We start from the raw sequence: 12,942 nt of genomic DNA, 5'->3' as shown, positions 1-12,942 counted from the left end.
TGCTATGAGTCGGAAATGACTCGACGGCACTTAACAACAACAACAACAACAACATATGTCATCTGATATCCTGACTGCTGCTTCCCTTGGCACTGATCATAGAACCAAGCAAAGGGAAGCCTTTAACAACTTCAAGCTTTTCTCCATTTACCATGAAGCTGCTTATTGGTCCAGTTGTGATGATTTTTGTTTTCTTTATATTGAGGTGTAATCCATACTGCAGATTGTATTCTTTTATTTTTATCAGTAAGTGCTTCAAGTCATCCTCACTCTCAGCAAGCAAAGTTGTGTCGTCAGTGTATCTCAGGTTGTTAATAATTCTTCTTCCAATCCTGATGTCATGTTCTTTTTCTTCATGTAGTCTAGCTTCTCAGATTGTTTGCTTAGCATAGAGATTGAATAAGTATGGTGAAAGGATACAACTGATGCACTCTCTTCTTGATTTTAAACCATGCAGTGTCCCCTTGTTCTGTTTGAACAACAGCCTGCTGGTCTACTTACAGGTTCCTCATGAGTACAATTAAATGTTCTGGAATTTCCATTCATCTCAATGTTATCCACAATTTATTATGATCCACACAATCAAATGCTATTGCACAGTCATTAAAACACAAGTAAACATCATCTCAAGTTATGAGATTTAATTATTTACCTAAGAAAAAAGAGAATAATGAACCCAGTGACCCACTAAATGCTATAGAATAGAATTTTAAATGTGTTTGTACATGCACAAAATAAGCTCAGTGTCTGTGGTACAGAAAGTTCAGGTTATCTGACAATGCTGAAGACCATAGTATCACACTATATGGTACTTGTAATTCTGTCCCTCATTCCTCACTGCCTCTGTCTTCATATCATCTTCCATGAAACTGGACACATGCCTAAACTTTATTAAAGCATCTAGTCTATTCACCCCTGAATATAATATAAGTGTGAGGAGAAAAAAATCCCCTTTCTATCCTACTTGCTTGGAGGGTTTCATTGTAGATGATTTGGATAAATCTAAGTGACTCTGGGTTCCAATGTGTGGCCTGTTTCTGAGGGAATGTTTATTATAGACTACTAAATTCTCAGTGAGGCATGCTTTCAGCAAAGCAAATATAAAAGGACCTAGAGGCAAAGGCAAGTGCTGCCGACACAAAAATAAAGGATTTACTGCAAAATCACATATTCAAACAATTCAGAAGTAATCGAGTCATATCAGACCTGAATCAAAATTGGTTGTATTAACAATCTGTTTTGCAAATAAAAGAGATACTATCTGAAAATTCTTAATTAAAGTTGAATTTTAAAATTACACAAATATCAATAATTCATTTTTAGTTTTCCTTGTTTCCATCTGAATTTTTAATATTTTAAATGCTTTTAAAAAAAAGAAAATTCTACTCAGGCCAATCCTATTTATCTTCTGAGTTCAAGAGGACCCTTTGGAGGTTTCTTCCTCATTCTATCATACCCTGTGAGGAAGCACAGATTAATCACATTTAGATGTAATAATTGGGCTCATTATTTTCAACTCTGCTTGCAGACCAAATTTCAATGATCATCAAATAATTCCCTATGAGGTAAATCTCTTTGAGTAAAATATCCAGTGCAATATCTTCCTAACTAATGACTCTACACCCTACAAAACACACACATACACAAACACAGTGTCATCAGTTTGTAATAATTCACACTGAGAACAAAAGCAATAATGCTAACTATTCAAAACTGCAGATAAAGCAAAAAAAAAAAAAAAAGTCATATTTGATTCTGGAAACATTATCTGGGAGATGGGGTGGATTATTATATGACAACAAAGTGACCTTTCCACTTAAGGTTTTTCTTGTGTGATTGCAATATTTGCTTTTCCAGGCCTGTACACATCTACTCACTCCACAAACAATGGAAAGGGAATACCCACTTCAGATCTGGAATTGAACTCACTCCCGTGGCTTCCAGCCAAACAGCAGACAAGCATATAGGGTGAATATTTACACCAGGTACATATACTCCTTAGAACTCAATCATGGGAGAACAGAAGGGCAGTATTTGCACAGTGTGGTGGTTAAGGTTGTATATCAACTTGGCTAGGCCTGGATGAGTGGCTGGGCAGCTAGATGTAGTATTCCTCATGATGACACTGGTAATCAACTCCATGGTGGAATCTACTGTGAGCAGCTCAGTAGCTGCCTTTGGGTATGTAGTCTGTTTCCCGTGTATAAGAAACAGCTTTGCGAATGGTCTTGTAGCTTACGGCATGCTTGGACCCTTCATGTAGTCATGTCATTGTTCAGCAGCCTGCCATGCTCTGCTGACCTTGGGACTTACAATGGACTTGAATTAATGGTCTGCTGTGTGGTTTAGTAACATCGGGACTGCACCATTTTATTTGTTGACGTTGGGCTTGTTAGCCATAGCAGCCAGTAGCTGCCAGAGTGAAGAGATGCCTCGAGCTTCAGTGGGCCAAGAGCAAGAGGCAAAGCTGAAGCTCAAGGTTGAGGGGCTTTCATACAGCCCCTAGAGCCTGGAACTTTGTACTCGGACTTCTAGCCTCCAAACTAAGAAAATAAACTCCTGTTTGTAAAGGCCATCCACATTTGTGGTATATAGTCCTCTCAGAGTGGCAGTAGGTAACCAGAACACACAGCTAGATAACTCAGGGGGCAGGAATGCATAGGAAAGAACACAGGGAAGAGGTAACTACAGGGAGGAAGTGGGAAGAGAGCTGTTACATTATGGGGATTGTAGTCAATGTCATGAAACAAAATGTGCAAGAACTGTTGTATGAAAATTGAATTTGCTTTGTAAACTTTCACCCAAATCATAATTAAAAAAAAAAATTTTAAATGATTCTGAAAAGCCATATGAAAACAGATTCCCATTTCCAGTGGGTAAACCAGTACGAACACCTTCAACACTGTGTCCCCAACATGCACATCCTCACTGATTTCACACAAAAATCCAAATAATACCAGCGCCTTGTGCACAGCCTTTAAAAGAGGCTTAACTACGACAGTCAACTCTTTGGTTGCATGGAAGCAGCAGTGGAGACGTCGGAAGATGGGTTGCACTGGGCAAACGTGCTGCAAAAGACCTCTTTAAAGTGCTGAGGAGCAAAGATGTTCCTGGAAGACTAAGGTGCACTTAACCCAAGCCATGGTGTTTTCAATCACTTCATATGCATGTGAGAGCTGCACAATGAATAAGGGAGGCTGAAGAAGAGTTGATGCTTTTTAGTTATGTTGTTGAAGAAGAACATTGAAAGTACCATGGACTGCCAGAACTAACAGGTCTGTCCTGGAAGAAGTGCAGCCGGAATGCTCCTCAGAAGTGAGAATGGCCACACTTCATCTCACCTGCTTTGGTCATGCTGTCAGAAGGGACCATTCCCTGGAGAAGGATATCATGCTTGGTAAAGTGGGGGGTCAGTGAAAATGGGGAAGACCGACAGCGACATGGATTGATGCAGGGCTGCAATGATGGACTTGGGTATAGCACATACTGTGAGGCTAGCACAGGCCCAGGCAGTGTTTCGTTCTGTTGTTCATAAAATTGCTATAAGTTGGAGCCAATACAACAGCACCTAACAACGACAACAACATCTAAGCTAAAGATGAACAGAACTGTCTTACACCAGAATAGAGCAATTACATCTTTCATTTATTGGGGTCCTGTGTACTAGTGTATACCTCACAGGATTGTTATGGGAACACAATAAGCCAATACATCAAGTGTACTGCACACAGTACCTGGAATATATATACATATTTCACAAAATGTTCATTATTATTAATTAATGTGTTTGTCAGCAAAAGCTCCTCATATTCAGTCATACTGGGCATTCTACAAAATGCTTCCAAAAACAGTGTCATTTAATCTGCTCAACTGATAAGGGAAGTGGTTTTTATGACACCCATTTGACAATTGAAGAAGCTGAGACTCAGAAAGTTCTATGTGGTTTAAGGTGATAAACTAGAGCCTGGCAGACAAATCTTCGAGCTTTACATCCAAAGTGTTCTTTTTAGCACATGGCTCAGAGCCTCATGCTCTGAGAATGGCCCCAAGGGTGTTTCAATTCTCCTCCAGAGGAAATGTAGGTGGCGTAGTGCCTAAGGCATTTGACTGCTAACCAGAAGGCTGGTGGTTCAAATCCACCAGGCACTCCCAAGAAGACTGGGCAATCTACTTCCATAGAGATACTGCCTTGAAAACCCAAGGAGGGGCTCACTATGAGTCAGAACTGACTAAAAGGCAGTGAGGTGTTTCTTTTTTTTTTTTTTTTTAAATAAAACATGGTGCTAAAAACCAAACTCACTGTTATTAAGTCAATTCTGACTCATAGTGATCCCCACTGGGTTTCCAAGGCTGTAAATCTTTACAGAAGTAGACTGCCTCATCTTTCTTCCATGGAGCAGCTAGTGAGTTCCAATGACTGACCTTCTGGTTAGCAACCAAATGCCTTAACCACTACATCTCTAGAGCTCCCTCATTTCACTAAGATACAAGGTTGTTAGTGAAAGTGCTATCACCTCTTCCCTGTGGCTGGACCACAAAATGTCACAGCTGCAGCTTCAGAATCTCCTTAGCTCATTGGATCGTTACTTACCTTCGCCATCTCTGCTTCTGCGTGCAGTCGTTTGGGGGTTCCTTTTAGGTCTGGCACCTTCTGGATATTTTTGTTTTTAATGGACTGAGATTCAACACCTTCACCTTCAATTTGCAGTTTAATACCTTCGGCATGGGCAGGATGATTGATACCCCGTGGACTCAAACCGCAGTGGAGAGCTAGAAAAAAGGAAGAACTATAACTCAGAAATATTGTAGAAGACAGAAAACACTTCATCAGGCCTTAGCGGGGACAAACAAAGCAGATGCAAGTTGCAGTGGTGTGATCACTATGGGAAAGAATATGGTGAGAACGGAGCATGGTATAGTGGGAGACTCTGTGCTTTGAAGGTCAGAAAGGCTTAAGTGCAAATTCAGAAACCATCAGTTCCAAGTTGTTGAACTTTAAGCTAGTTGCTAATCCCCACTGACAGAGAGAATACCAAATCAGGCAACTTCATTACTGCCTCCCACATATACAATTATTTCAGCCCCTAGAGTTTAGCTTATATTCCTGTCTTCATCCGGCACATTGCTCCTTCCCTCCCTCCTTCTGAATCATCTCTATCCTTCAAGCATCCACTCAAGGCCACTCTTTCATTCATTCCATAAATACTGGTTAAGCACTTACTATGTGCTATTCCCAGGGTTAGGTCCTGGAAACATGGATTTACATAAGACAGATGCTACCTTCATAGAATTCACAATCTAACTGAACTCACCACCAGCCACTGCTCAGAAGGAAGGTTGGGCAATCTACTTCCATAGTGATACTGCCTCGGAAACCCAAGGAGGGGTCGCTATGAGTCGGGTCTGACTCGAAGGCACATAACAACAACAACATTGTTTGGCTGAAAGCTGAGCCATAGTTGTTGTTGTTATGTGCCTACTCATAGAGACCCCTCCTTGGGTTTCCGAGGCAGTATCACTATGGAAGTAGATTGCCCAACTTTCCTTCCAAGGAGTGGCTGGTAGGTGTATAAGAAGAACAGTAACACCAGGGAGGTATGTACTCCTTAGAGCAATCAACCATTTGAGATCAAAAGGGCAGCATGTGCCCAAGGACAAAGTTCAGAAGGAAAGAAGGGATGGGAAAGGAGAAGGAATGGAAATGGGAAACACAAGGAGGAGGTAGGAAGAGTGATGGATATTACGCTGGGGATTGCAGTCAATGGCAAGAAACAAAATGTATATAAATTATTGAACAGAAAACTGATTTGCTCTGTAAACCTTAACCCAAGTCATGATACAAAGTTTAAAAAAAAAATTCACAGTCTAATAAGAGAGACAGACAAAGGAACTAGTGATTTTAAAACATAGTTACTCAATGCTAAGAGGAAGGTAAGGAAACCAGAGTGGAAGTGTCCGTGGGGTCAAGCCCAGTGGCTTCTAATCGTTATATCTTATTCCTTCCACATTCTCTAACAAGGATACCCCCACAAGTTAAATCCTTTTTCTGAGAATATTTATTCACTCAACAAGTACTTACTTAGCCCCTCACATGCATCAGGTATTTATTGAAAAAGAAATAGCAGGAAATGTTATGCAAGCCAGGAGCTCTGGTGGCGTAGTGCCTAAGGCATTTGGCTGCTAACCAGAGGCTGGTGGTTCAAATCCACCAGCTACTCCTCGGAAGGAAGGTTGGGCAATCCGTTTCCGTAGCGATATCACCTCGGAAACCCAAAGAGGGATCGCTATGAGTTGGATCCGACTCGACAGTAGTGAATTTCGTTTTTTGGTTAGACCATTCTTAGGAGTCCTTGTTTGGTACAAATGATAAAGTGCTCAAGTACTAACCACAAGGTTGGTATTTCAAACCCACCCAGAGTCACCTCAGAAGACAGGTCTGATGATCTATTTTCAAAAGGTCACAGCCTACTGAAGTTTTACTCTGTAACACAAGGGGTAGCTAAGGGTTAAAATTGATGACAACTAACAACAGCCCTCTCTTATGGTCTTATGAGCTGCAGATAAGTAAAACTACTACTCAACATCAAAATTTCAATGCATCACAGATGTCTCAAACTTTAGCATGTTCAGAACTGAAACTTTGTCTTTCCACCAAAAAAAAAAAAAAAAAAAAAGTACGTGCCTTTTCTAGTCTTCATCAGCTACTCACACATAAGGCAAGGAGTCATCCTTGATATCACTCTCACGACGATTCACTATACCCCTTCCATCTATCATCAAGACCAGTAAGCTCTATCTCCCAGACACTGCTCAAATTCATCCCCTTTCTTCTATCTCTGCTGCTACTACCTCCTCCAAGCTAAACACATCTCTCATCCAGACTACTGAGCAGCTCAACTGGCCTCAGCTCTTCCTCACTTGATCCCTAAATTCCATGTTCTAAAAAGCTGACTCTTCTGCTTAAAACATCCAGTGGCTTCCTTCAGCATTTAGGTAACTCAGAAGTCTTCAACATGGCCAGGAATGTTTGCATTATCTGCCCCCTTACTCCTTTCCAACTTCATTTCCCAACATGTTATCCTTCGTTCACTACACTCTGGCCACTTCCTTCCTTTTTTGCCTTGAATCACCACGTTTTTTTCCTACCTCCTGGACTTTGATGCACACTGTTTCTTTGCCTGGAATGTTCCTCCCCATTCTTTGCCTCACTCCCATTCACTATCTAGGTTTCAGTTTAAATACCATTTCCTCAGATATACCTTTCTTTATGCCCCTTTCTTACCCCTACATTATTCCCACTTCATGGACCCAAGAAATACTGAATAATATACAAAACAAATTGCACAAGTTTCTGGATGCATGTAATCTCATGTCTATCATTTTCTATGGAAACTACCTGTGAATTTCTCTTCACCTAGACTCTAAACTTTCCACAACCAAGGACTAGCCTATTTAATGGTGCACAGCAGCACTCAATATGTATTCAATCATGTCTCATCCTCCAGGGTTTGTGTTGGGTCTCAAATAATCTTTATAAAAAACTCAGTAAGATATAATTATATTCATTTCCAAGATAAGGAAAATGAAGCTCAAAGGGTTATGGGTCACCAAAGATTATACAGGGTCTGGTCAATATCACATATCATGCATTATTTAGAATGCACACAATTTCAAGTTATAAATGAGCAAACCCAGGCTAACCAGTAAAGAAAATTATTAGCTTTTATAACAGGAAATCTAGTAATAGTACAGGCTCAGAGATAGTTGATTTGGCAACTCAACAGTCACTCATCATGTACTAATTCTTTTCGTCTTTCAATTCTGCTGTTCATAGCATCAGTTTTTTCCTACACCTAGGTCCTCTTGTAGCAACTATAGCTACAGTCTCCTGGTTCTTACCCAGCAACAGAGAGCTCCTGGCTGACCATGGTTCTCTTTCCTCCAGTCCTTCTTCCAATTTTCCTCTCCCCTCATTGGCCAGAAGTCACATGCCAATTACTGAACTAAGACCCTAGATGTGGAAATAGGGTTACCCTTTGATTAAATGGCCTTCAGCCAAGGTCAATTTCCCAAACTACATTGCTGCTACTCCACAGCACAGGGACAGAATAGGTAATGGGGAATCAACGACAATGCCCCATTTCAGGTAGTGGAGAAATTAACAGTCAAAATCTGTCAAAGCTAATTATCGTTATTGATATCAATCACCTCCTTCACTGTATTGCCCATATCTATCTAACTGATGGAATCTCTGGATGGTGCAAATGGTGGCTAACAGAAAGTATGGAGGTTTGATCCACCCGGAGGCATCTAGAAAGAAAGACCTGGCAATCTACTTTCAAAAACTCAGATACTGAAAACAGTAGAGTAAAATTCTACTTACACACGTGGAGTCTCCATGAGTTGGAAATGACTTCAAGGTAACTGGTTTTGGGTCTGGTTCCTAATGATATTTCTGCCTTTCCTACCACTACCACTGTAGGTAGCTACCAATTCTAAACTCCTTGAAGGAAGATTCCATTCTTTATTTGTCTCCATAGTATGCACCTCCTACTCCAGAACCCGGCACACAATAAGCATTCAAGAAACATTTGTTCAGCTTCTGAATGAACCAGAAATTGCCTGTCTTTAAAACAGCATGCCTTGAATCAAAGGAAACTTTTCTCTGCTAGTAAATACTTTGTGTTCAAAATGAAAAACGTCTATAAACATGAGGTAGAAAAAAGTTGTTTTGACTTGCTATACACGTAGGCTTTTTCTTCACACAAATATTTTAATCCTCCATAGCTGTTCCTTCCTTGACTGCAAACCAAGCAGTTGATTTAGGTTTGGGCACTTAGGCCTCTCTTTTTCAAACCAATTCTGACAGGCTTTGCTTTCTTTTTCTGGAAATTTTTGGTCCCTAATATTTATGAATCAAGCAACTTTCCAATAGCCTTGTACAAGCTATGACCTCCATCTCTTTGCTCATCATGTAAAAGGTGTCCTGTTTGCTTTCTGTTCACTGTCCTTGTCACTACCCTTTCCTGTTTTCACTAAAGCTATTTACTCAACTTAATGGGCTCAGAAGCTCATGGGTCAGCCTTGGGACCCTGTTCACGTTTCCCTGATCTTCACGACCACTCCTATGCCTACAGACTTCTAGTTATTGAATTGAAATGCAGTATGCTGGTGGTATTTACCTGAAGGGCTGCCACGTTCATTTCTATTTAATTTTAATGTCATTAATATTGAATTCTTCAAAAGGAAGAATTAAACAACAAAACAGATTTCAGAAATACTGCTCCTTTAAAGTTTTTACAGGTACATTTTTTCACTGAAAATGCTCAAAGTTTAGCATTGGCCCGGGATGCCATTTTGAAAGCACCATCTTTTTTGCCCACCACTCATCTGTCACTTCGTCATACAGCTTGTGTGTTCCTGTGAGCCTGGAAGCTATGCCACCAGTATTTCAAATACCAGCAGGGTCACCCATTGTACACAGGTTTCAGTAGAGCTTCCAGACTAAGACAGAGTTGGAAGAAGGAAGGGGTCATCCACTTCTCAAAGAATTGGCCAGTGAAAACTTTATGAATAGCAGTGAAACACTGTGTGATTTATTACCAGAAAATTTTATGAACAGCCCTGACACATTGTCTGATATAGTGCTGGAAGATGAGCCCCTCAGGTTGGAAGGTACTCAAAATACAACTGGGGAAGAGCTGCTTCCTCAGCGTAGAGCTGACCTTAATGATATGGATGGAGTAAAGCTTTCAGGTCCTCTGTTTGCTGATATGGCACGAATCAAAATGAGAAGAAACAGCTGCAAATATCTATTAATAATAGGAACATGGAATGTACGAAATATGAATCTAGGAAAATTGGAAGTTAAAAAAATGAAATGGAACGCATAAAGATTGATGTCCTGGGCATTAGTGAGCTGAAATGGACTGGTTTTACCCATTTTGAATCAGACAAACATATGATCTACTATGTCGGGAATGACAAATTGAAGAGAAATGGCATGGAATTCATCATCACAAAGAATGTTTCAAGATCTATCTTGAAGTATAATGCTGTCATTTGACTACTAACTAGAAGGCTGGTGGTTCAAATCCACCAGCCACTCCTTGGAAAGAAAGTTGGGCAATCTATTTCCATAGTGATACCGCCTCAGATACCCAAGGAGGGGGTTTCTATGAGTTGAAATTGACTCAACAGCAGTGAGTTTACAAAGAAGACCAGCTAATACTACTATTATTCAAATTTACACACCAACCACCAAAGCCAAAGACAAGGAAGCTGAAGATTTTTACCAACTTCTGCAGTCTGAAATTGATCAAGCATACAATCAAGATGTGTTGATTATCATTGGTGATTGGAATGTAAAAGTTGGAAAAAAAGAAGAATCACCAGTAGTTGGTAAATATGGCCTTAGTGATAGAAATAACGCTGGAGATAGCATGATAGAATTTTGCAAGACAAATGACTTATTCACTGCAAATACCTTTTTTCAACAATACAAATGGTGGCTACCCATGTGGACTTCACCAGACAACATACACAGGAATCATTTGCAAGTTCAAGTTGAAGTTGAAGACAATTAAAACAAGTCCACAAGAGCCAAAATATGTCCTTGATTATATACTTCCTGAATTTAGAGACCATCTGAAAAATAGATTTGATGCACTGAACACCAATGACTGAAAAACAGAATAATTGTGGGATGACATCAAGATCACTCATGAAGAAAGCAAAAGGTCATTAAAAAGACAGGAAAGGAAGAAAAGACCAACAAGGATGTCAGAAGGGGCTCTGAAACTTGCCCTTGGATGGAGAGTAGCTAAAGCAAATGGAAGAAATGGAAGAAAGATAAAAAAGCTGAACAGAAGATTTCAAAGAGCAGCTCAAGAAGAAAAAGTCAATTATTATAATGAAATGTGCAAAGATCTGGAGTTAGAGAACCAAAAGAGAAGAACACACTCAGCATTTCTCAAGCTGAAAGAAATGAAGAAAAGTTTCAACCTCAAGTTGAAATACTGAAAGATTCTATGGGCAAAATATTGAATGATGTGGGAAACATCAAATGAAGGTGGAAGGAATACAGAGTCACAGTACCAAAAAGAATTGGTTGATGTTCATCCATTTCAGGAAGTGGCATATGATTAAGAACCAATGATATGGAAGGAAGAAGTCAAAGTTGCACTGAAGGAATTGGCAAAGAACAATGATCCAGGAATTGTCGGACTACCCACTGAGATGTTTCAACAAATGGATGCTGAGCTGGAAGCACTCATTCAGCTATGCCAAGAAATTTGTAAGACAGCTACCTGGCCAATTGACTGGAAGAGATCCATATTTGTACCCATTCCAAAGAAAGGTGATCCCATAGAATGTGGAAATCATCAAACAGTATCATTAATATCACACACAAGTAAAATCTTGAAGATAATTCAAAAATGGTTGCAGCAGTATACTGACAGAAAACTTCCAGAAATGCAAGCTGAATTCAGAAAAGGATGTGGAACATGGAATTATCATTGCTGATGTCAGACGGATATTGGCTGAAACCAAAGAGTACCAGAAATATGTTTACCTCTGTTTTATTGACTATGCAAAAGCCTTCAATTGTGTGGATCATAACAAATTATGAATAACATTGAGAAGAATGGGAATTCCAGAACACTTAACTGTGATCATGAGGAAACTGTACATAGACCAGGAGACTGTCCTTCAAACAGAACAAGGGGATACTGCATGGTTTTAAATCAGGAAGGGACTATGTCAGGGTTGTATCCTTTCACCATACTTATTCAATCTCTATCTGGACCAAATAATCTGAGAAGCTGGACTATATTAAGAAGAGCATGGCATCAGAAAGACTCATTAACAACCTGCAATATGCAGATGACACAACTTTGCTTGCTAAAGGTGAAGATGACTGGAACATTAAAGATTACAGTCTACGGTATGGATTATACCTCAACATAAGGAAAATGAAAATCCTCACAGCTGGACCAATAAGTAGAATCACAATAAATGGAGAAAAGATTGAAATTGTTGAAGATTTCATATTATTTGGTTCCACAGTCAACACCAATGGTAGCAGCAGTCAAGAAATCAGATGACATATTGCACTGGGCAAACCTACTGCAGAAGACTTCTTTCAATTGCTGAAGAGCGAAGATATCTCTTTCAAGACTAAGGTGCACTAAACCCAACCAATGGTATTTTCAACCACCTCATATGCATGTGAGAGCTAGACTATGAATAAGGAAGACTGAAGAGGAGTTGATACTTTTGAGCTGTGGTGTTGGAGAAGAATACTGAAAGTACCATAGACTGCTAAAAGAATGAACAAATCTGTCCTGGAGGAAGTACAGCCAGAACGCTCCATGGAAGCAAGAATGTCCAGACTTCAGCTCACCTATTTTGGTCATGTTGTAAGAAGGGACCATTCCCTGGAGAAAGGTATGCTTGGTAAAGTAGAGAGTCAACGAAAAAGGGGAAGACACTCAACAAAATGAATTGACACAGTAGCTGCAATGATGGGCTCAGGCATAGCACAATTGTGAGGCTGGCACAGGACTGGGCAGTATTTTGTTCTGTTGTACACAGGGTGCTATGCGTCAGAGCCTACTTGACAGCATCTAAAAACAACAACGGTTTCTAACTTATCCTGTATTTCCCCATCCCCAATCACTGTATATGAGCTAAATTAAGTTTAATTTAATCATGTGGGTCAGGCAATGAGGAGACAGAATATGATTTCCAAACCTCTTTTGGCCAACTCACCATGCTTCTCCACTTCCATGCTGAAGCTTAGAATTTCTAGGTTGGAGTCCTTTTTTCACTCTCAAAAAGAGCAGATGTGAGGCGGGGCAAGATGGCAGACTAGGCAGAAGGATTGCACAGACCCTCTTCAACAAAGAAAAGGGAAACCAATTAACACAGACACAGAAG

The 12,942-nt window shown here is 40.0% G+C and overlaps 1 protein-coding gene across 1 annotated transcript in view; it reads right to left on the bottom strand.

Annotated features, from left to right (window-relative positions):
- SAMD12 (sterile alpha motif domain containing 12) overlaps window positions 1-12,793 on the bottom strand; it is a 219,258-nt gene extending 206,465 nt beyond the window's left edge. Inside the window, exons 1-2 of the mRNA XM_042781792.1 lie at window positions 12,775-12,793; window positions 4,592-4,770 (exon numbers count right to left, since the gene is read on the bottom strand). Of these exons, the coding sequence (XP_042637726.1) occupies window positions 4,592-4,770; window positions 12,775-12,793 (198 nt within the window). The remainder of the gene's footprint in view (window positions 1-4,591; window positions 4,771-12,774) is intronic.
- Between the last annotated feature and the right edge of the window lie 149 nt (window positions 12,794-12,942).

This window comes from Orycteropus afer, unplaced genomic scaffold (assembly GCF_000298275.1).
Source record: "Orycteropus afer afer isolate SDZICR_OR568_19922 unplaced genomic scaffold, OryAfe1.0 scaffold00173, whole genome shotgun sequence".
In the NCBI taxonomy this organism is placed as follows: Eukaryota; Metazoa; Chordata; class Mammalia; order Tubulidentata; family Orycteropodidae; genus Orycteropus; species Orycteropus afer.
This window is presented reverse-complemented; position numbering and strand designations above follow the sequence as displayed.